At 43.9% G+C, this 23,276-nt stretch overlaps 2 protein-coding genes across 2 annotated transcripts in view; one reads left to right on the top strand and one right to left on the bottom strand.

Annotated features, from left to right (window-relative positions):
* Stat1 (signal transducer and activator of transcription 1) overlaps nucleotides 1–5,188 on the top strand; it is a 38,674-nt gene extending 33,486 nt beyond the window's left edge. The window contains exons 23-25 of the mRNA XM_032901090.1: nucleotides 93–168; nucleotides 1,086–1,185; nucleotides 4,417–5,188. Of these exons, the coding sequence (XP_032756981.1) occupies nucleotides 93–168; nucleotides 1,086–1,185; nucleotides 4,417–4,431 (191 nt within the window). The 3' untranslated portion in view covers nucleotides 4,432–5,188. The remainder of the gene's footprint in view (nucleotides 1–92; nucleotides 169–1,085; nucleotides 1,186–4,416) is intronic.
* Nucleotides 5,189–8,779: 3,591 nt separating this feature from the next.
* The window catches only part of Gls (glutaminase), a 70,863-nt gene continuing 56,366 nt past the window's right edge, over nucleotides 8,780–23,276 (bottom strand). The window contains exons 15-18 of the mRNA XM_032901086.1: nucleotides 14,538–14,599; nucleotides 13,789–13,865; nucleotides 13,637–13,700; nucleotides 8,780–11,394 (exon numbers count right to left, since the gene is read on the bottom strand). Of these exons, the coding sequence (XP_032756977.1) occupies nucleotides 11,238–11,394; nucleotides 13,637–13,700; nucleotides 13,789–13,865; nucleotides 14,538–14,599 (360 nt within the window). The 3' untranslated portion in view covers nucleotides 8,780–11,237. The remainder of the gene's footprint in view (nucleotides 11,395–13,636; nucleotides 13,701–13,788; nucleotides 13,866–14,537; nucleotides 14,600–23,276) is intronic.

The raw sequence follows: 23,276 nt of genomic DNA, 5'->3' as shown, positions 1-23,276 counted from the left end.
TCAAGTAAATCAGAGTTGATCCCTCAAAGTGACCGTTGTGTTCCCATGTGATTTCCGCTAATGTGAAGTGTATATGGTGTGCTTGCTTGTAGCACCAGAACCAATGGAGCTCGATGACCCTAAGAGAACTGGATACATCAAGACTGAGTTGATTTCTGTGTCTGAAGTGTAAGTGAGCACAGAAGACTGGCTTGTTGAGAACCTCAAGCCAGCCCCATCCCTGGCCGGGGCTCATTGATTGCACTGTCTCGAGGCTTGCTTTCCCAATGTAACTGATGTTGCCGCCACAGTCGGACGTTCTGGAAAGATCCTAACTAGTCCTGGTATCAGTGCTTACTGGCGTTTTACTGCCATAAGATTAAAAAACAAAATACCAGCAACAACAACCTGCCACCCCAAACCCACAATAAACAAAATAAAAATGAAACAAAGTTGTATGTAAGGACTCCCCAAACTGACACTTGAAAAAAAGAAAAAAAGCATGAATAAAAACAACCAAAACTCGACGAGTGGGAAAGCAGTTCTTTTTCAAGCAAAGGCCAAAGTCGGAACTGGGGTCCGTTTTCTCCGCTTGCTTTGATTCTGTCGTTTCAGTCCATAGAAGGTAGGAAGTGCTGGAAAAGTCATTGTCAGTTATTTGCTTGCGGCACTGTCTGGGGGTGAATGGATGTAGCCTTCATGTAGAGCCCTGTGGAGCAGCCTTATCTGCATAGACCTCAAGGTAGGGAAGAGGGATCCCCCAGACATCTCTTGGTGCTTTTCTGCCCAGGGTGAGCCTCGAGAGTCCACCACCTCAGGACAACACCGCACATCTTCACACTGAGGCTCCCCCAGGCCGTAGTGGTATAGGCTTCAGTCTGGCAATTGCTCATGTTTAAATTCTAGTGTATCCCAAGGGGCCGGGCCGGGGACATAAACCTCCCATGATCTGTACTGTGTGAGATTCGTTCTATACAGTGTATGTTTTTCTGACATGAGAGTATGAAGTGATCACTCAGCCTCAGATAGATAAAAGTGTCTCAGCTTGCACTAAGGCCTCTGTAACTCAGGTGTTGACATCGCCCTTTCCTCTCTCTCTATTCCAGCCACCCTTCTAGACTTCAGAGCACAGAAAACCTGCTTCCCATGTCTCCAGAGGAGTTTGACGAGATGTCCAAGATAGTGGGCTCTGAACTTGACAGTATGGTGAGTTCTGTGGCAGGGGTATTTCCACCTTGGGAAGACCTGAGGCTGGCTGGTACTGCATCAGATCTGGAGTCTGCCGTAAGGAGCCCAGAGAAGGGTCTCTCCCTCTCCCTCTTCCTCTCCCCTCCTCCCTCTCCCTACCTCCGTCCTTCCCCGCCCCTCTCTCTTATAAGCCTGTGTTTAAGCTAGCTGCCTCATCAGCAGGATTTTCTTCCTAGCATTTCACATTCCTGTCCCCTGTGAGGTAAAAAGGTCTGGCCGTGTATTAAGTTCACACACTAAGGGATCAAGATTGTTTTCAGAGGCAGACGTTTTCCCGTGGCTGCTGTTTCTATCTGAGCCTCAGTAAAGGACTTACCGTAGGAAAGGATGGATGCCTGCCAGTTACATCGACTGCACACTACCTAGCAGTGGTAGACAGTTCTGCCTGTGTTACTTCCGAGACCTAACTCATTCTGCCGGCTTCTGAGGCTATCAAGGACTTGGGCAGAATGAATGGCTCGGAGGGTGACTTACTGGGTATCACTGTCTAAATAGAAACACGTGCTTGCAAAAGAGAACGTGTTCTTTCGGGAGAATGTTTTCAGTGGATTAAATAGTACCGTTTGTCCTTCAGCCTGAAGGCCTTCATCCCACAGGTTTTGTTTGGGTGACTGGAGTTTTGCTGATGCTGATTTCAAGCTCTGGAGTCAGTCCAGTTCATTTTTCAAAGCTTGCCTGATGCGTTCAAAAACAATTCCCTCAAAGCTACTGCAGGCTTTTCTTCATCAACACGCGCTTTGTGCATTTATCTGTTTGTGTTCAGTAATGAGAGGGAGGGTCAGAATAGGGGATGGGAGAGAGAGGGTGCAGAATGCATGGCTAAATTCGTGCACACGCATTCATGTGCTGGGGCGAGCTAGAATGTCACCTCAGTGTCACCTCAGTGATGCGTGTTTCTCCTGCGTGACTTTGACTTTGGTCTTCACCTCACTGAGCACACTACGAGTCATAGAGAACACCTTACAGCTTTCTGACCCTTGAGCATTCCTAGTATGATTCCAAAATAGCTGTTTTCTTCATGAAATGAGACTTTGGTCCAGGTAACCTAGCACCGGTTAGTTCTGTGAAACGTGCTTTCTAAGTCTCATATGAAAATGGAGTAATGGTGAAGCTTGATTCAGAAAACGTAAAACAGATCAAAGGGGCCACCACACAGGGCAAGCTTTCACACCTCCTTTGCTCAGAAAGTCACCTTACCGTCGCCACCCCTGCCACCAATGGGTCATGCGTGTCAAGCTTCTCCCATGCACCCGGCAGGAGCCGTTTGCGTCTGTTTGTGAAGGCAGTGCCGGGTGAGAAGCCTTTGATTGGAACTTGGCATGTGGTGTTCCAACTGTCATCACCATTGTAGTCTGTGACATAGAGAACTAAGCTGTTAGTTCCTCAGTCTGTGCAAAGAACACTGCTCAGTATGCCGGAAGGCGATGGTGTGGGGCCTCTTCCACCCTCACACAAATTCCAGGAATGGGTTTGTAGTCTTTGGACGCCCCATGTAGCTATTGTATTCCAATGGGTTTTTTTTGTTTGTTTGTTTGTTTGTTTTTTTTGTCTAACCTATGGAATAGATACATAGAGATATAAAGATACATTAAATTTGTGTGTAATAAATGTGCACTCATCACAGTCGTCTCCAGGCAGACCCCAACAATCCCAGGGACTCTAGCAGAGGCCCTGCTCTGCTTAAACAAGGGAAGAGTGAGACTGCCTGTCAAATCCCTGTAACTACCACCACGTGCTCTGCCCCCAGCCTTATTCTTGACTTCTGTCCAGCATTTGCTTTTAGAATTAGAACACATGAGCTAAGTGAGATCCAAGCAGTCGGGAAGCTGAGACAGGAAGGTTTCATGGTGGAGGCCACGAGACTACATATGGCTACATAGAGACTCTGTCACAAAACAAAAAAATGGACTTAGTTGTGTGCTCTGAGGTGGAGGTGGTCCATGATTAAAAAGGTAGTCGGAGTTGGTGGTTGGTCCAGCCTTGGCTCTCGAGGAATTGTCCAGTACACTGGTGCTCTCTGTAATATGACCTGGATATTTATTAATCTAACATTTCCAAACAACAAGTCTTGTCCCTCTGGACTGGAATAGACCTAGCCTACTTGCCTAGAGGCCTTTGTCCAGAGCTCATGCTAACAGATTGTCTACGATATTTTATACATGCTTTCAGTCTTATACTTTGACCAGACCTATGTGTTAGGCACTATTAGCCAACTTAGCACATGAAGGACTTGAGGTTTACAGAGGTTAATAAGCCAGTCGCAGAGTAACAGGATGTGGGTGTTTCTTCATCTTTCTCTCCCCGTCTCCCTTGCTTCTACAGTATACCATTTTAACTGCCCATTTGTTCCATCGGCCAGACTGCAACTGGGGGCAAAGGCTTCCATGTGCTTTGCAATCTAAAATTGACTACAAACCCATTTCCTGGAATTTGTTTGAGGGAGCAAGAGGCTGTGCAATCTAGCGGTGTTTGTATTGGTTCTTCTGGCCCGGGGCTGGGGAATTCTCCATTGTGGTGCTGTCCTGCACCCTGAAGGGTGTTTAGCAGCAGCCAGGCCTCGACTCTCTGGAATATATGATGTCAGTGGCACATACCCTGCAAAGGTAGTGTCACAAATGCCTTCAGAGTAGCCGAGACCCATCCCTGAGACAGTCGGAGTCAGCGGCAGGCCAGTGTTCTCTGAAGAACAGTGTCCTGTATCCAGGGCAGCTAGGCAAACTAGGGAGGGAGCTGAAGTGCTTCATAGAGATTTCACTTCTGATTTACTGGCCCACATCTGAAACAGCGGCTTTGTTTGTTTTGCTTACTCAGTGGCCTTTAAGGGAAAGTCATCAATTCCCCCTCTCTCTCTGGCACATGGCTCAGCGTTTCCTCACACTAGTTTTGAATGAGCTGATTTGCCATGATCTGTCCCCAGACTTGCAGAACAGCAGAAAGCTTTATATAGTCTGTCTGGGTTGAGTCACAAAATTAATCCAGCAGGCCAGACAGTACTAATCCATCAGTTGAGGTGGTGTAAAGGTCCTGATGGTTCCAGGAGAGGGATAGGACATACTAGCCCTTCTGGTTCCATGGTGGTAGTTTGCTGAGGAAGCATTGTCCTGCTCTCCTTTCTAGGAGGGCAATGGTGTGAAATATGTGAATCACATGTCCTTGTAATAAACCTAACTACATTTTGTCTTTTTGCAGATGAGTGCAGTATAAACACGAATTTCTCTCTTCTTTGGCGACATTTTTCTTCCCATCTGTGATTCCTTCCTGCTACTGTTCCTTCATATGCTGTATTTCTAGGGAAATCAAGAAAGAACAGCCCATTTGTTGAACCCTGTTGATAGCAAGTGGATATTTCTCTAATTAGAAACCTGTTACTCTGAAGGACTTCATGCATCTTACTGAAGGTGAAACGGAAAGTTACTTATGCAAAGTGGATTTTGTAAACAAAAACAAGAGAGCCACCCACGCCTCAGGACCGGAGTGTGAGTGTTGTGGGAAGGGTGAGGAGTACAGTAACTCTAGAAATACTCTGTAGTCAGTGCCTACGTGCTGCACTGGAAGATACTTACGTGGGGAGGGACCTTCGTGATGTGGGGATATTTCTGTCCTGGAGATACATGTCCCCTCTCCTCTATGGCTGCAAGTCTTCCACTGTCTTACGTATGGCATGGTTCAAAGTCAACTTTAGATACAATGATATGTCAGACTGGAGTGGGCATTCTTCATCAGAGTGGGAAGGAAACAGTTGTGTTCCTTAATGCAGCTTCTGCATTGGCCATGTTAATCTTAAGGCTTGGTTGCTCTCTTCAGGATTAGCTTTGTTGGTGGCTATGGCTGAACAAAACTAAACACCAGTAGAAGTAGGAACATTTTCATGAGTACTCTTTTCAGTCTGTACTCCACCAAGCTAAACAGTTTTTGCTGTCTTTTTGGTCATTGGTTGAATAAAATTGTCTTTGCACATCTATCAAGGGGCCAACTTTTTTTTTTTTTTTTGGTTCTTTTTTTTTTCGAGCTGGGGACCAACCCAGGGCCTTATGCCCCTAGGCAAGCTGCCACCACTGAGCTAAATCCCCAACCCCGGGGCCAACTTTCTTAAGGCAAATTTTTTTTTTTTTTTAGTTGAAATTACAGATATAGGTAAACCTAGCAGTTTAACTCATGTTCTTTAATGGGCTGATTTTATTGGTTTTAACTGGTTGTCTTAATTAGCCATAATCTTGGAAAAAGCAGTAACTACTTGAATCATTAGCCAAATATGAGTATCAGATAATTTTAAAACACTCCCTGTAAATTCACTGAAAACTACTGTTAGCAATGAATGTGTTTTTCTGATAACTAGTCACAAATGGTTGCAAGGTCTGTCCTGTGTTTTGTCACCCTTTTGAGGGGTGATGTTCTGTGGTACAAACACAGCCTGGTGGTTCTGGTCTCAGGTTGGTCTTCTGGGCAGCTTTCACAGGCTGCCATCCACGAGGTAGAGTGTTGTCCCATAATCCTTTGTTTTACTTTGGTGAAGATTAATCCACCTTACAACCCAAGTGCAAGAGTGCACCACAGTTACGTGTGCACCACAGTTACATGTGCACCACAGTTAAGTGTGCACAGTCCTTAGTGCTGCAGGGAAGCAGAGGCCTCCTCTCTATTCATGTCAAAATAAAATGACCAGGAAACAAAACATTTAAAAAATATTGTTTCTAAATTCTGAGAGCTAACCATTGCTTATATTGTTGTCTGTTGAAACAGTTTGTTACAATTTCATTCCGTTGAACTAGCTGAGACTTTAAGAAATGTTAAAATTGTGTTAGTTTCCTACTATTATGTAATATAAAGATATATGTAAAGTGTCTAGTATTGTGAGTTGGTTTTATATCTCATTTATGTATCAGTCCTATTTTAAGTGCTTTTTAGAAAAGATTTATTTAGGTCTATAATTTATGTATATGTGTGTTTTATCTGAATGTATGTATATGAGAAGAGGGCACTGGATCCCATGAGACTACAGTCAGATGGGACCAGTCAGGTTATTGTGAGGCCATGTGGGTGCTGGGAATTAAAACTTAGGGCCTTTAAAACTTAGGGCCTCTGGAAGAACAGCTGAACCATCTCCTGAGACCCATATCACTTCTATTTTAAAGGAAGAATGATATTTTCCAAGTGTCACCCTTGCTTACTATCCTGCAGTCACAGTAACTATGGCAGTTTAGTCAATGGGCAGACACAGTGGTAAGGCCACTTGCCAGGTAGAGGCATCGGGATCAGGAGTTTAAAGTCATTCTTGGCTGTGTATAAAGTTCAAGGCCAGCTGGGCTACATGAGATCATACCTAAGTCAGTGGAAGACGTCCACGTACTCTTAGATAGCTGACTGTTGTAAGGAGTCACCAAGCACGTCCTAGCATAAGGATGTTTGTGTGTTTGAGTCTGACTAGGGTGGTATTTTCTAAGTATCGAGCATATAGGTAGCACTTGGGATAGACTGATTTAGGGACTTCCTGAGGTGGCATTATATAAATAGAGTATATTGACTGCCTGAAAACTGCTGTGGCATGAAGGCATGTCTCAGTAAACAGAACAGACCTATGGCATCTGACTGCCCCAGGGGAGCACCTGAGCTGGGAAGCTGTCCCCGATCCTGAGGGCATTACTGACCTGCAGGCATTTTCTTGTTTAAGATTCATTCATTTATTCCTCAGATCTGTTAAGTACCTGCCTCGAACCAGCCACTATTCTAGAAGCTTGGAAGGCACTAATAAAAGGAATGCCGACATTCTAAGACGCTGGGTCACATGCCCAACACAGCCACTTTACCCATTAAAGTTTCGTAGAGATTTTGTGAAGCAAAAATAGCCAAAGGAGCTTGGGAGATGGGTCAGCAGTTTATAGAGCATTTGTTGCTCGTAGATCCAGGCACATCGGTCTAGCACCCACAGGGGTTGGCGGCTCGCAATCATTTAAAACTCCAGTTGTAGGGATCTGACCTCCATGGGCACCAGGCACTCACATGTACATACATACACAAATGCAAAACATTTATACACACAGTCTAATTTTTAAACTAGTCAAAAGCTATAGATAATGTAACTGTTATAGAAAAATATACGTAATTTCCAAGAAAGAAAATTTAATCCAGCCGCGGAAAGCTGCAGCTAAAGCTGTTCAGGGATACTTTAACTTGGGGTGGTGTATATTGCACTCAGACTTTAAAGGACTACGTAACTTATTGTAGGAGAAATAACCATAACTCATTAAACTTATACTACGAACACAAAGTAAAGCTACCCAAGGTAGAGCAGCCCCTGTATTGTCAGACTTGTGAGCTTTGCACTTTCTCACGCTGGGACACTTAATTCCCCATTGCTGCTGTGTGGGCAGCTTCCTCCAGGTCTTTTCTAGAAATGAAGTCATGATATTTTGGAGTCATGAGTCTCTAGCTTCATAGGGGACTTTCTGCTGATCAAGAGGCAGCAAGAGGCATGGCTAGCTCCATGAAGTCCAGAGTCAGGTCAAACCCTGGAAACAGAAACGAGCTCTTCTTGTAATGCCCTTCTAAGCCCAAACACATAGACGCCCACTAACTTACACACTCAGTCCTTTCCTACCCAGTCCTTTCATAAAAACAAGTAAGTGCCACCCAGCACATCCACGAGGTGTTTATTTCAGCATCCCTGGTTTATGAACTTACTCATGTTACTACAAAGATTAACAAAATCAACCTAAACTTCTAAAAAGTGCCATAAAAAGTATGATCAGTCTATTAACAAATACAACTTTTCACGATTGGAGTTACTTGTGTGGTCTGCACCACTACTAAGCTTCCACCTGCAGATACACGTGTGCAGTAGCAGCTGACATATGTTGCAGGGCTTAACCATGTAGCAGTCATGCTTGGCCTCGAAACTCACCTGAGAGGCTTCAGCTCGTAGTTGTTAGCTGACCTGAGTAGGTGAAGATGTCAGCTGTAACTTTCTGTCAGGGGTCAGGGAGAGAATATGGGAGTAAGAGTTCTATGTCATGGTCCGCTCTTGGGTCCCATCTTACTCAATGAAAAGTGTGGGTTAGAGAATTTCACATGCCATCGACACAGCCTATAACCAAGTGGCTTTGTGGAATATAACTTCTGTAGGATGAAGATGGAATTGCTATGGCGTGCATGTAACTGCTGTGGAGTTAGAAGGTAACTTTACACCCAAGAGGAAAGGCTTCACCAACAGGGCTTTGGGGCATTGGAGTTGAAAGCACATGAGGAATTCAGGGAGGCTGCCAGCTAGTGCAACTCAGGCCTGGTATGATCGGACTGGATCAGCCCTCGAGGGAGATTTCAATGCTCTGTGGAAACATGTTTTCATTCAAGAGTGCTTGCCGTGGCATGGGTAAGAGCACGTTATGAGCTTCTAGAGGACTGGGCTAGCCTGCCCAGCACTAACTGTCACAGCTGGTCCTCAGTTCTCATCTTGGACCTGTGGTCTACGTGCCTGGCTCACGGCATGCTGGGTGTAAACCAGTTACAGACTTCCAACCCAACCTCAGTTATCTGAAGAAAAGTCATTTCTCACAGCTTGTTTTCAATACACATATTTATTATGCTGTAAAAAGCAACACTACCTGATCTCATTTAAAATAAGTATTTCCCAATTTCAGAATACTTACAATTTATAGTTTTAAGATTTCATTTTGGGAAATGTTAGAAGTAAATACATTCATAGCTGTGGACTCCCCAGCAGGGACCTAGGGCAGACATCGGTTATCAGGTCCCTGACAGACGTCTGGATCGACAGTGAGTCCAGCTCTGCCGCTAAAGCAGTGTAGGCAGTAGTGGGCGTAGCACATCAGCAGACAGGGGCGTCAGAACCGGGACAGCAGGGACAGCGGTATGCAGCGACCGTTGAAGCCACACGATCATGTAATGGGTCTGAGAGGCAGAGCCATCACCTAGGGTTGTAAAGCCAGAACACACATCTTTGGAGTTTACTGATGGCAGCAGTCAGCGACTCATTCGCACACTTACAGGGTCCTTGCTGTTATCAGCCAGCAGCGAACAGCCAGAGCCAGACCTGGCCCGGGACAAAGAGCGCACTCAACCACGCCACAGAGACAGCGCGGAGCAGCACTGAGCTGAGCAGAGACGAAAACATTTGTCTCAGATAATATACAAGACCATTATCGGAGGGAATCCTCAAAGTCACTGGCAATATTTAAGTCGCACACTGAGTTCCGGAAAGCCGGCTGCTGCTGCACAGCGGTATGTCCGCTGACTGCAGCGCGCTCACCCTTAACCTGGGAGGAGGGTCCTGGGGAGGATGCTCCGAGTACCCCACCACCTGTCCTGAGGAGGAGCACGGTGACGGGGCTGGCTGCCCACTCACATCCTCCCCACAGACTCTGGAGCTTAGAAACTCGTTTGGGTGCCTTGTCTTAGTGAAGGAACACCAAGGAATGGAGGGGATGGCTGAAGCTGGCTTTGAAACAGGATCAAAGCAGCTGGAGTTCCCCGGGGGGAATAATGAGCCACCAGACATAAAGCTTGGATGCAAACAGTGCAGATAGTGAGGGTCACAGAAGATACTGTGTTACTGTGGGAACCAGTAGTATCTGTGCAGTTGAGAATGTTGCTTATTTCATAAAGCATTTTCCAAGAAATCCGTGTGTGTGTGTGTGTGTGTGTGTGTGTGTGTGTGTGTGTGTGTGTGTGTGTGTGCGTGTGTGTGCATGCAAAAGTGTGGTTAGTATCAAAAGTCCTCACTAACATACCCTTCATCTCTTGGAGGTAGAATAGGGTACGTCATGTGGGACTCCTAGACAATTACGTTCTTACAATATTACAATTATGTAAGGTTGCTTTTTACCTATTATCCAAGTTAATCATAAATTACCTTTTCCAAAACAAAGAAGGGGTGGGTCTAAATTTAAAATAAAGTGTCCTTTTCTTATTGAACAATATAGCTAGCCCACCAACAGTCAGGCAGTAGAGGAAGAGAAGATACCTGGAACGCCACAAAGGAGTGCTATCTTGATGCAGACAGTTGACATCAGGATTAAAAGTAAATGTTATTTGTAGCTTTTCCTAAATATATCATTATAACTTTGGTAACTGGAAGCATTTCTGAATTTTTCTTTATTGTAGAAGCGGAGAAGACCTTGCAGTCATCACTGTCTTTACTCCTAAGACTGATGACTAATTGAGATGTAATTTTGGCTCGTCTTCCTCAGATAAACAGCCAAGCTCTATCTCTGATGGCAGAAATGGGAGGCTTGATGGCTTGCTGAGGAGACCTGAAAACTGCATAGTAAGCCAGTGCTCTCTTTCCCAGCTGAGGGGGACCGACAGCTACACACCACAGAGAGGCTGGCCTAAGCCTTGTATGGAAAGAAACAGTTTCAAAGTGCTAGAACCACAGTCACACATATATTTTGGTCACCAAACATATCTTAATAGATTCCCTGATAAAATCTAATCAGAATCAGCATATTCTATGAACAGTTAGTAGTAATTATTTTAATATTTAAAGAGTCACACTGTGAAGTGAGGTGATAGATATTTTAAACACTCAACCATACAAGTGCAATGGTCTCTCAAACACTCAAACTAAATCTATGTGTAAAGTTCTTAAAGGTAGCACTATTTTCGTCTAATGACAGCATCGACCCTATGGACAGACTGTACAACAAAGCTCAATCCTAATGCATATGAGCATATCATCACCAGGGCTTGAAAATGTACAGAACACAAACCATGGAAACCACACAGTTCAGCTAGCATTGGTAACTACTCTTTTACATCAAATTGTACAACGCACGAGGTAACTATTGCTCACATTATGAAGGGAGGCTACTTCATTTCTATTTTTTTCCCAAAGAACTCAGATTTGTCGTGTGCGCACAATGAAGGAGGCTCCGGTAACACTGCAGGGACAGATGTTGTAAATACACATTACTACCAGATAGAAACACACATGTTCTCCATAGCCATGTTCCACAATGGCTAGGTAAGTAATGTAAGTCTCGCGATTCAGACCATTATAACAACCCGTCAAGATTCTTGTGGACAGTCTGGTTTTCTTTTCCATCATCGGAATCCCCTTGAGGTGTATACTGAACTTGGTATTCCTGGAGGATTTTAAAAACATCATGGTGTCCAAAGTGCAGTGCTTCATCCATGGGGGTGTTATTCCACCTGCAGCACAGCACAGCACACAGATCGTTAGTCAAGTGACTCAAAATGGTGCTGCAGCACCCCCAGGCTTTCCACCAAGCTCCACGGCTGCCCACGCTTGCCTACGCGTTAGCACTATTACAAGGGAGTCGGCCCCCGAAACACAGAAGAGTCCTCAGGGTTCAGACACTGGTCTGAGAGAGACATCCTGATAATGAGGATAATGGAATGGCCTGTCTCCTCACCGAAATGCTAAGGGGGCCTTTGGAAGCCACATCTACTGCTGACCGACATTTAAAAATCAGGTAGTGTAACACCATCCTAACCTGTCACAGAAACTTATGTCCTTGTGACTTCAGAAGTCACAGCAAACACTAAATCTTCCAGGTTTCTATTGACTTCATGACATTAAATGCACGTTAGATGAACAAGATGTGCCCAGAGGAAGTGACCCTTTCACCGTAGCTAGCAAGGGAAGGAAGCTGCAGGCTCCACTGGCCCACTGCCTGGTCAGAACTCCTAGTCCATGTGCTGCATGAGGGGTTGCTGAGCGTGAGTCAGCTGAGGTCTGGGGAAGGACATGGATATAAAAGCCGGGGCCCTGTAAGGGCCAGACATGCTCCTTAGCTGCTGCTTCCTGCCCAGCCAGTGGAGCCTGCCCCTCACCTCCTCCCGCTGGCCTCTCTAACGCTGGTTCCTGTCCCACCTCCTGGCCTTTGCTTCTTCCCATCATTCTGTGTCCATCTAGAACCCATCACCTTCTTTATAGAGCACAATGTGAAGCAAAAAAGTGTTTTATTTCACATTTTAAATGTTTATGGTGGCCTGCTCTTAATTTTTGAAATCAGGTAAGTAAAACTTTACATGTCTTGTTTCTCAAGAGACAGCTGAATTACTGATTTTTTCCCTTTGGTGTGGCTTTTCATTAGGGAGTCATGGGCTCTCACAGATCAAGCATGTGTGTCTGCTTTTGGGAAAACTGCCAGGTCACCTTAACATCTCTTCCATGGCGTAATGAGCACTAACTCCGCCTGTACGAATACAGTGTTTCAGTCTTGCTGATTTATAACACAGGTGACACTGATTCTGTATGATGCGGAAAACACGGAGCTCCAGTTCTGGACTAGGTGAACACACATTTACCAAGTTACTCAACTATCTTTTGTCTGTAAGATGAAAAAGTTCAACTTCTATTCTCCAAGGCCAATTTGGAATTTACATATAAATATTTCCAACATATATTAAGTAGTGTTTGAGTTGAGATATAAACACAGGAAGACACTTTTAAGTTTTTTACTCTAGAAACCTGGTGGACACAATATTGGGTATATAGGAGGTCTGTCAGCCTACCTTGAGATTTTGGAGGACGGCCACATAGCTTATTTCAACCCTTCTTTTAAATAACCATAGGAATGGAGAGAGAGCCAACACGTTACTACTTCAGAAAATCACTAACACACTTCAGTTACTGATGCCATAAGTTGTCATTTTTTTGGTAACCTGAACCAAAAAGATTTAGGCCCCTAAAACAAAGGCTTAGTAATCCAACCGAGTTGGAGAGAGTCAATTTGCTCTAAACTTTGTGCAGCTCTTAGGCTTCATTCCAAACTCTACACTTCAAACAGCACTAAGCATGGCTCCATTGCATTCTTCTGAGCCTCTATCCTTACTGCTACAGCAGTGGCTCAGCCATTCAACTTCAAGACGGGATGCCCAAGTGGTGAGCACAGTTTATGGCATGCTTAGCACAGCCCTCAGCCTTAGGCCACAGGGCCAGGAGAGAAGCACAGAGGAGCAGGGTGTTCTAGGTGACCCTTCCCACTCCAGGCAGAATACTTTCCCTCGTTCAGTGCCTTCAAATCTCTCCTCTGATGGACTATTTACTATCCAACTGCCACAAAGCCAGCTTAGACCAACTGCAGCAAATCCCCAAGCAACTACAGCACTCGACATCGGCTTCCTTACAGACTTTCCTACGCATCTGTGTCGTCTGTCCTGTGTAGTTACAAGTTCCTGAGAACAGAGTTCCCATTTTCTCTTTTCAAGTACGAAGGACTGTCTTCTTCACGTGCTCATTGGTCGTCAGACCTAAAAGTCCTGAACAGGACGCCACTCTTGGATATGGGGTTGGATGTCACCCACACAGCAAAATTCTGCATGTTCCTTTGTCAGACACCGTGGACGTAAGCACTGCTTGACACTTGAGTCTGTGTACTCAACTTGGGACGTAGCGGCTATGGGAGCCAGTAATTTAGACACTCACCTGTCCTTGGGGAAGGGGTTAACTTTGCAAGCTTCCAGCAAAAACTTGACAACTTCAACATGACCTACATTCCCCAAAACACAAAAGATGTCCGTTAGTCTCAAGTAGAGTCTCAGTCTGTAAAAGCTCTAAGTGGTTCATGCATTTCCTACCTTCTGCAGCAGCCACATGGAGGGCTGTTCTGGAGTCATAATCTCTCTGTTCCATGTCCATGGCCGACAGAGCAAACCTGACAATTCATAAATAGCTAATCACCACATGAGATTGATTTGGCTCAGTGGTAACATTTACCCCATCAGTTCAATCGAGGCCTCTCATTCAGGTTTCCTGTGTTACCAGACTGAGGGTAAATACCACGTGACGGCTCTTCCTCAGCTTTGCTACTTTGGAGTAAGATAAATAGCAGTCTCTCCCAGAGCTAAGTTTTATCCCATTATTAGTGGCATAGCTGTATTGAAAGGGCAAAAATGTCTTGGCTAAGCTACATGTTTTCATTATGACTCCCAGTCTTTAACCCATTTGCCAACAACAGATGAGACATCAATAGATTTCTAGCATGGAAAGCAGCCTAGCCATATCCTCTTCAAAGGTCAGTTGCAACTCTGAGAGGGAACCCATGCTCACTATCCAGTATTTCATGGCCTTTCTCATCCTGGTAACATGCACTATACCAAACATCCTGGCTCCTATCTCAACAGAGATGTTACAGTAAACCACTCGTCAGTGGGCTAGTTACCTCAGCGATCTCGGCAGGTCTGACACACTGGAAGTGGGGGTTAGTGTGTATATAACTTGGGTAGCTTTTATTATAGGTGTCAGTGAGACTTTAACCTTAGGACAGCTGCTTGACCAGATGCACCTTCAAACACCAAAAGCCAGTGTTTGCACCCTGCCCGCATACCTTCGGAGGGCAGACACATCTCCAGTGTACGCAGCAAACAGGAGGTTTATCACCGACTTTACCTGTGGACAAACAAATGGATACTTGTGGGAGAAAGCAAATGAGGCCATTGCCTATAGTTTCCATATGCTTTGAAGACCAGCTGGATTGGCCAGATGTTATCCCAGGCACACATCTAAAAAACACACATGGCCTTAACCAAGACTGAGAGAAAATTAAGTGGTAAGATACATGTGGGAACGACTAGAATACTGACACAGAGTGGAGGCTCATAACACGTCTGCAGTGAAGAAAACTAAGTTCTTTAGAAAACTCATGTAGTATGTATGTATGTCTCACTCCATTAAACAAGTCTACATGGGTAAAAGTCATCCACGCTAAAACTAACTCAGGCTACATAAACGTCTCATCACTGCCAGCACCATTGTCCTCTCTAATTACTGACTTCCTTATACATCACCATAAACTTAAGAGCAAAGCTGCTCTTCAGTGGGGAATCTTGACTATTGCCTGGATGATTAGTGCAACTGGGGCACGCTCAGAACATATGACACTGCATAAAGGGCAAGACCCTGCTATAGTGTGGACCATGGCTTAAGGTGCATCTACTTTTGATAGTTACCTGCTCATTTTATAGTTAAGTGGAATAGGCAAGTTATTCTAAGATATCCAGTTTTGACCTGCTTTCATTCAGACTACTGATCCCTGTTTATTGAAAGCCCAGACAGTACTAATTATAGACTGCCAAGTTTACACCCTGTAGTGTCAGCATTCATTCTGATGACTCAACTTAATGGGACTCAGTGGTAGACATATTAGTCTAACACAGACAGCACAGGATAGCCCAGCTCTCCAGGAATAAGGCCACAGTTGTGGGACTGCTTCTCTCCAGACCTGAAACCTGACGTTGCCTTCCTCACATTACAGCTCCCCTTTCCACAACCTGTGAACTTTAAGGCTGGCTGCTGAACACCGCTGAACACCTCTGACTTAGCGTTCAAAGGGTTTCCTGGAAACTAGCCCAGTAATTCTCCATAGAAAAAAGGACCCTATGGTTAGACATGTTCTTAAAATACTAAATTCCCCTATTGGTGATTCATGGGCAGGAGCCTGTCTAGCTAGGAGAGTGGCACATCCCTAAACACCACTCTTTACTGAGATCACCTCAGAAGTCCATGCCTACCTAGTCAGTACTTCAGCGCACAAACTCCGTCCTGCCCACTCTTTGCTCCTGCGAGCCTCTGTGCCTATCCTGCTCCAGAGCTGTGGGAAGAGGGCGGGCTTTTACTATAAAGACTCTAAGAGCATGAGGACATCACTCCTCCATCTCCTCACTTGGAGAAGAGTGATAAAAACAGGTTCTGTTAGTCTCAGTGACTTTGATAGCTCGGCTGGTTATGAGCCACCACTCATGAATACAGTGCCTGATGTGACCAGAGAGGGCTCTGGATACACTGGAACCAGGGTTAGAACAGTTGAGTCACCCACAAGGGTGCTGTGAATTGGGTCTTCTGCAAGAGCAAGAAGTGCTCTTCACAGAGGAGCCATCTCCCAGCCCAGGACGTTTTAATCCCCATCTCCCCTGTGCTACCAGTCAGCGTGAGACTGATCGCCTGTTGTTAGAAATCACTAACTTCCCATTGTCTGCCACTGTTTCTCTTTCCCATTCGTTCCCTTTAGACTTTCCGCAGGCAAAGCCCAGGTTAAAGAACCCCACTGGTAACACTGATTAAAACTACACCGACCACATTAAAAGCCATCTTCACAACTCCCAATACTCTTAAGCAAATACCATCTCCTCCTACTCTTCCTTCTGTCCCTGCCTCAGACCACAGTCTCATTTCTTCTGCACTCATCCATCCTTCTGCACTCAGGCAGGCACTCTTCTAGATGGCCTGCCATACTGCCAGGGAGGGTCTTTGCTTCTAGATCTTCTACATTCACCTCCTTCACTTCTTCCAAAATACACAGAAAAACCTATTCATTCAGCATTTTACCCTAAAGTTTCCCCCTTTAGGACATACTTTCTGAATGTGTCTTTTATTTCCCTGAGAATTACCTTCACATCTTGCTAGCAGTACTCTTCAAGCTCCACTGCCTTTCTAAGCCAACACATCTCTGGTGGCCTCTCGTGACACTGCAGCACCCTGAACACCTCCTGTTAACTGCTGGACACAGTCTCCACGGCCTCGTGGTACTCCAAAGGCTGTCATCAGCCTCATTTTTAGCACAGCATCCCTCATAGGGTTCATAGGTTCTTCCAGGGAGAATGACTTCCCATTCTAGATCTTGAACATCCAAGGCCTGTTCCTATATCCCAACTGTTGACTCCACCAGCCTACTCAGCTGACAGTCCATATTCCACATCACAGCCATGACTTACTCCTGTTTAAATGGGTTTGGGTTTGTGCTGCCTTTCTCTCCTCCAGGCTCTCCTGGTTTGTGAGACACAATTCAGCACTTGTTCATTCTGAACCCCAGAGGTCAGAGCTGCTGACTTTGCTTGTGGAGTCCTCCACAGGGACGGCTGGCTGAAGTCCAAGAGGATACCCAGTAGCTGCCCATCCCACCTAAGTATTCTACACAGAGTACCTGCTGAGGGAGAGGCCTCTGGTAACCCACATCTAGTGCAGCATATGCAATTAATCCCCCAAAACATTTACCAAGACACCAGTTTTACCACCCATCACTACTGCCATAGCTTATCTAGGTCCCAGTCTTATCTCAAGTGGAGGACTGTCACAGCCTATTAAACTCTTATCATCTAGTCCCCAGCCTGTTTATCATCTTTGTCCCATTTAATTTAAGCTCCCTATTAGCGGAAATCTGGTGTTTTCTTTCCTGACTGTAACCAGTGGCTGCTGTGTATCTGTTATATTAACACTGAATTAAGTGAGCATTTTCTTGCACAGAATCAAGCATTCAACACTATCACTGCCTTGGGTTTTTGCCCAGCATTTAAGGTTCTTCAGTTTTGCTAATCTGTTTTTCTCTCTTTATATTGACACAGCAGAGCTGGTCTTGCTCACTAAGCCCTTGTTTCTGTGCCTGCTTGTCCAGGTGTCTTCTCCTTACTTAACCCATTCACACTCCTACCTGCCATGCCACAGCATGAACTAGGACCCATCATTAGATGTTTTTCTCCACAACCTGAATAGAAATTCTGCTCCTCTGCAAAAGTGCAACTTAGGTCTGTCAAAGTGTGGCCCTCCACCCTTTCTCCATATGCCCTAGGCACCCCTGTGAGCACTAACACAGTATGTGACTGGAAGTAATCTATGTATGTATGCATGTGTATGCACCGCCACATATGACCCTAGGGTATATTCACTTTCTATCTTCCCTCCCCCATCACAGACGCAAGCTACGGATTCTGATATGCATATACCCACACACCATATACCCTTGATCCTAAAATGTTAACTTTTCCCAAGCAGTCATAATCCTTATCTGTTTTAGTTACCATATACATGAACTACCAGCCTGTGTTCTGGGTTGTGTTTGCCTTTTGTCCAGTGCTAGGGACTGAACTTAGGACCTTGCACATTTGAGGAAGATGTTCTGCCAGGCCTTGCCCGAATTTAGACCACACATCTTTGAAGAATGTGTTCCTTGTTTAGTTACTTAGTCATTGATAAAAGAAAAAAACAAGCTGAAATTTTCTTGTAAAGCTAGGGAGGGCTTATTATACAATGCAACTAGCCTATGTTAAGTTTTACTAACAATCCTCAAGCATGTTTCAGTTCAGAGATACAAACAAATTGAAATTAAATGAGAAAGCAATGAGTGCAACAGCTAGTTTTGTGATAAACAGGAGGGACATTAAACTTAACAAAAGTTACAAAAGGAGAACTAACCAATAATAAACCAAGTTTATTACTATTCTCATTGAAAACAAAAAGCCTGAATTTGGTTCAAACCAGTAGAAAAAGTTTAATCATGAAGTGTGTGTGTGTGTGTGTGTGTGTGTCTGTCTGTCTGTCTCTCTCCAAGACAGAAGGCACTAGAAAGTATCACATGCCTGGGTACTGCTTAAGAATACATCACAAATTCCTCCGTATTTCAGACATACTTTCTCTGTTTAAAGCCCTGGCTGGCTTTGAACTTAGAGCCTCCCACCCAGCCTGTAGGATCCTGGGATTATACGGATGTGCCATCCACATCCTACAGTGGTATACGTTTTAGTCTATATAAATTAAGTATGAGCTTTAGGCACCAAGAAATAAAATGAGACCAACAACTTCAAAAGGAGTATCACATTTACTGAGGGGTAACATTTCCTGTTCTGTTCAGTGAAACCGAAATGTCCCCTAGAAGGTACATGGTAATATCAATGAAGGAAAGGGACACCGCACAGCTCCCATGCACTGTCCGGCCAACCTTGCAAAGGATATGGGCCTGCTAACAGTTACAGAGCTCTTTCCTAACTCTCCTCTTGACACTACAGGTCCAGAAAACAGTGGGTTAACAGTAACTGCCAGGGGTATAAAAATCTGCTGATTCCTTAGAAATGGAGACCAAACATGGCAGGGACAGGAGCTCTGTAAATTGATGGTTCTAATATCTACCTTCCCACAGTGAAAAATCCCACTGGGGCATGGATCCATCAAAACTTTATAGATTAAAAGCTCAGAGTTCCCTTGTCTTACATGTTTTCTAGTACTATGTTTTCTTTATCAAATCATGTCAGAACTTGCCAGAACCAGACACTGTTATCTTAGTTTATTTGTACAAAGTCATGATGACCATAGGACAAAAGAATGTTATCGTTCACTTGAGTTCACCTGAATCTGGCACGTGTGGCATGCTAAAACCTTACTTGTTCTGCCAAAGCTACAAGTGCATTGTGTGTATATTAAGCTTACTATTCTAAAATGTGTCAGAAATCTAACATCATAACGTCTTCAACCTCTTATTTTGAGCTTTACAAGCTCAACTGTGACTTGTTCCCCAGATACCCTGCTAACTGCCCTTTAAGTTATGAATCGTGCTGAGTTTTTGCAGTGGGTTAATTATGAGAAATTCGATGTTTAGTCATTTCTGAATCTTTGACAGGCCAGATGTTAAATAGATAGATGGCTATGTTCTATTTATTAATTGCTGCTAAGATGAAGAGCCTTCCTTGGTTAACGTTCTATGATATCAACTAGTGACCAAGCATAGAACCCGGTATCTGCATTCTCAGTCTGTACTTATCCCAGTGATTCAAGGCCTTGACAGATCTCATATTCATAACCAAAGGTGAGAAGGAAATTGAACAATTGAGTTCTAATTCCTAAGGGCCTTTGCTAACTCCTGGGAGGGGGGAGCTGGGAGAGTAGGAGGGACTGGGTCACTGGTTTCACTTTTATCCCAATTGTGTGTTTTCTACCTCCATCACCAGCTCCTGTGAACCTGGCCCCCTGATTTCTTTTCCTTAGTTTGTCTCCACACTAAAACTTACCAGCTCTATTATAGGGGTTTAATGTAAAACTTAGGTAACTAAAAGGCTGTCCTGTCTGACCAGGCTGTTCTCCGTTTCTGCCCCTGCAGTATCGGTTGCATGGAATGGATACTTCTGATAAATAAACCATGACTGAAGATCCTGTTTTGTTTTAGAAGTCTCACTCAACATTTCTCAGCAAAGTGTGATCTAAGAAACCTTGCTAAAAAAATGATTACCCACTAAACAAAATATTGAGATTATGCCATTACAAAATAAAGAACAAAACAAACAAAACACCAACCAAATAAAGAAAGCACACCCTTCCTCTCCTTAGCTGAATCAAGGACTTCTAAATATTAAATGAAAATAAGTCCTTGGACTTCTTTCATCAAAACCTTTCTTCCTTTCAGGTAAAAACACACTTACCTACTCTAATGTGGCTAAAGGACACTTTCAAGTTGACAATATATGGAAACCAAATGCCTTGCTGTCAAAGGTAAAAATATATATGCAGTGTTGTGAGCAGACATGTCTTTTATGAGCCACGTGACTATCAGCAGAGATGCAGAACACAGTTTTATAACACTGAATGAAAACAGGCTGAGTGAGAGGCCACCTGCTCATAAGCTTTCCCGTGATTTACTCGACAATGCTATTCAAGAGCTATATATAGACAGAGCTAATGCAACTGACCTGATTGGTCAGAACAGAGGATTAGAGACAATCCTTTATGAGTAATGGGAGCAATTTCATGCTCATATTTACATTTTCCCTGCCATAAACACAGGAAGTTCTCCTATGGTGATTTCAGCAGAGAAATCAAATAGTCAACTTTGCTCTAATACCAAATTCCTACTCTACAGGAATTTCACTTTAAAAATACCAGGTGAAAAATGGCACCTCCAAAGGGCATTCTATTCTTCATTTAGCTCAAAAATAAACTCTGTTAAGCAAGCCAGTTAAAATTTCAAGAATATATCATCTAAGAAGTCCTGTTAAAAAAACAACTACTCGGGCTGGAGAGGTAGCTCAGTGGGTAAGAGCACTGACTGCTCTTCCTGAGTTCAATTCCCAGCAACTACATGGTGGCTCACAACCATCTCTAATGGGATCTGATGCACTCTTCTGGTGTGTTTGAAGACAGCTACAGTGTACTCTATTTATAAACAAAAATAAATAAATCTTTAAAAATTACTACTCGTTAAAAAAAGGAAAAAGAAAAGAAAAAAGTAAGATTATATCATTAAAAAAGGGCAGAGTACCTCCTCTCCTTGACAGCTAGGCATGTAAATGAAAATCTGGGTATTAGAGCTGGCAAGTGGCCCACAGGAGTCTGTCTGATGCCAGGGACCTTTATCAGGACAAGAGATGTCCTCTAAAAATCTTAATACCAAGATGAAAACATGCTGTGATAGCAACTCCGAGATCTTCATTTTTATTAGTGTCAATTTTTCAATGATGTAAAAATAAGGGAAGAATTCAGTTTGTTATAGCAAAACCAAAATCAAATAAATGCAGAGATGTACAGAATGTATCTTTGTTCTTTGCATTTAATTCTCTAAAACGTGAAATGTGAGTTCTGGGTCAATATAAGAACCACTAGCAACCAACAGCTGTCTCCGTGGATCTGAAGTCCCTGCCAATGCCATGGGCTAGCTTGGAAGACTCAAGGCATGCAGAGGCATCCCCTTTATGCTGGGCTACATACGCAGCCGACGGCTAACTCTGTGCTCTTAGGAAGAGGAAGAGGAAGAGGAAGAGGAAGAGGAAGAGGAAGAGGAAGAGGAAGAGGAGGAAGAATCTGGCTACCAAATATTTATATGTTACTTCAAAGAAAACAGCACAATCAGGCCCACTGAAATCCAAGGATGGCTACAAAGGCCTTGTCTTGGGTAAATTAAAACTAAACACAAACACGGTCCTTAAAATGGATGGGGTTCTATTCATCCTGAGACACAGTAATGGCAGCAAATTATACCTTCAATTCAGAATCAAATTCTCTCCCAGAATGTCCATTATACTGACAGATGGTCATGAGTTTTCTAGTTACTGCAATCACAACTACATTAACTGCCTCAACATTAGGGGGAATCCTAATTCCCACTGGTCTATGGTAAAGCATACTTGTTTCACTTTTGTGAAAGCTCAATGGTGTACTGTATGCATCACATATAGAGAAGTTCCACTCTGTTTCCCTAATGTCTTGCAGGGTATTTTAATAGCCACCCGAATCTGATCATAATTCACATCACAGTGCCAAGTTCTACATGTTTAGAAAACTTCTGGATAGATGTTTTACTATCTTCAAAAATAAGGTTTAGATATGATATCTGTGTACACATACATCATTCAACATCTGGCATAGGCTTTATTATCACCTAGCAACTGTCCTTATTTTAGCATTTACAATGTTTTTTCTTGCCTCAGCCTTCTCGAGTGCTGGGGCTACAGAACTGCACCACCATGTTCTGCCTAGAATTTATACTCTTCTGACAATGTTTTTATTCTGAAAGTAAAGAAGTTAGGCATGGACAGAATCTACTGTCTATACACAGTCCACTTATGAGTCCATGATGAATCTGTGCAAAGTTCAAGAAGAGGCACGTTCTAAAAAGGACAAGCAGGGGTACAACTAAAAGCATCTCAAGCCTTCTGTGTGGGAAGAATCTGAAGTAGCTTCCAAAGCCTGCTAAAGAACACTGTAAAACCCTCTGCTTTCCAGTCTTCTGCTAAATCCAAACTCAAGGTCCAGTCCCAGATACTGAGCATGTCCAACTGTCCTGCCCCTACCTCGGCGTACGTGAGGGGCACTGTCCAGTCTCCTGCCCCCTTCTCTGTAAGAACTATTCTGAAACCTTGAAGTTTACCTCCAAGCTCACGATTTATTTTCAACAGAAAGCACCGCCCTTTCTCCAGGGGAAAAAAGCTAACATACTCCTAAACCAACCATATCTTCAAATCTGCATATTTTTTGGAGGTACTTTCCCCAGTCAAAGCTAATCTTTCTCTCACCTGAGAGCTCCAGCTCTTTCCAGGAACCCCATTATCGATTACTGCCTCTCTAGGATCTACTCCAACCTCTAATTCTTGACAGGATAATTTTTATCGGCAGTGATGAGTTCTGAGAATTTTACATTTCAAATCAAGTACCAATTCTTTAAACTAGGAGGCAGGGCTAGGTTACCCAGCCATAAGATTGTCCATAGCATCTACTCAACACTTTTTAAGTAAAATGGCATCTTAACACCATGGGGGGGGGTTGAGGTGGGGGGAGACACATGAGCACAATGCCTTCATCTCAGTTCTCCACCGAG

The sequence above is a fragment of the Rattus rattus genome, chromosome 4 (assembly GCF_011064425.1).
Source record: "Rattus rattus isolate New Zealand chromosome 4, Rrattus_CSIRO_v1, whole genome shotgun sequence".
Lineage (NCBI taxonomy): Eukaryota > Metazoa > Chordata > Mammalia > Rodentia > Muridae > Rattus > Rattus rattus.
The sequence above is the reverse complement of the archived record's forward strand: the minus strand, read 5'-3'. Positions and strand labels throughout refer to the sequence as shown.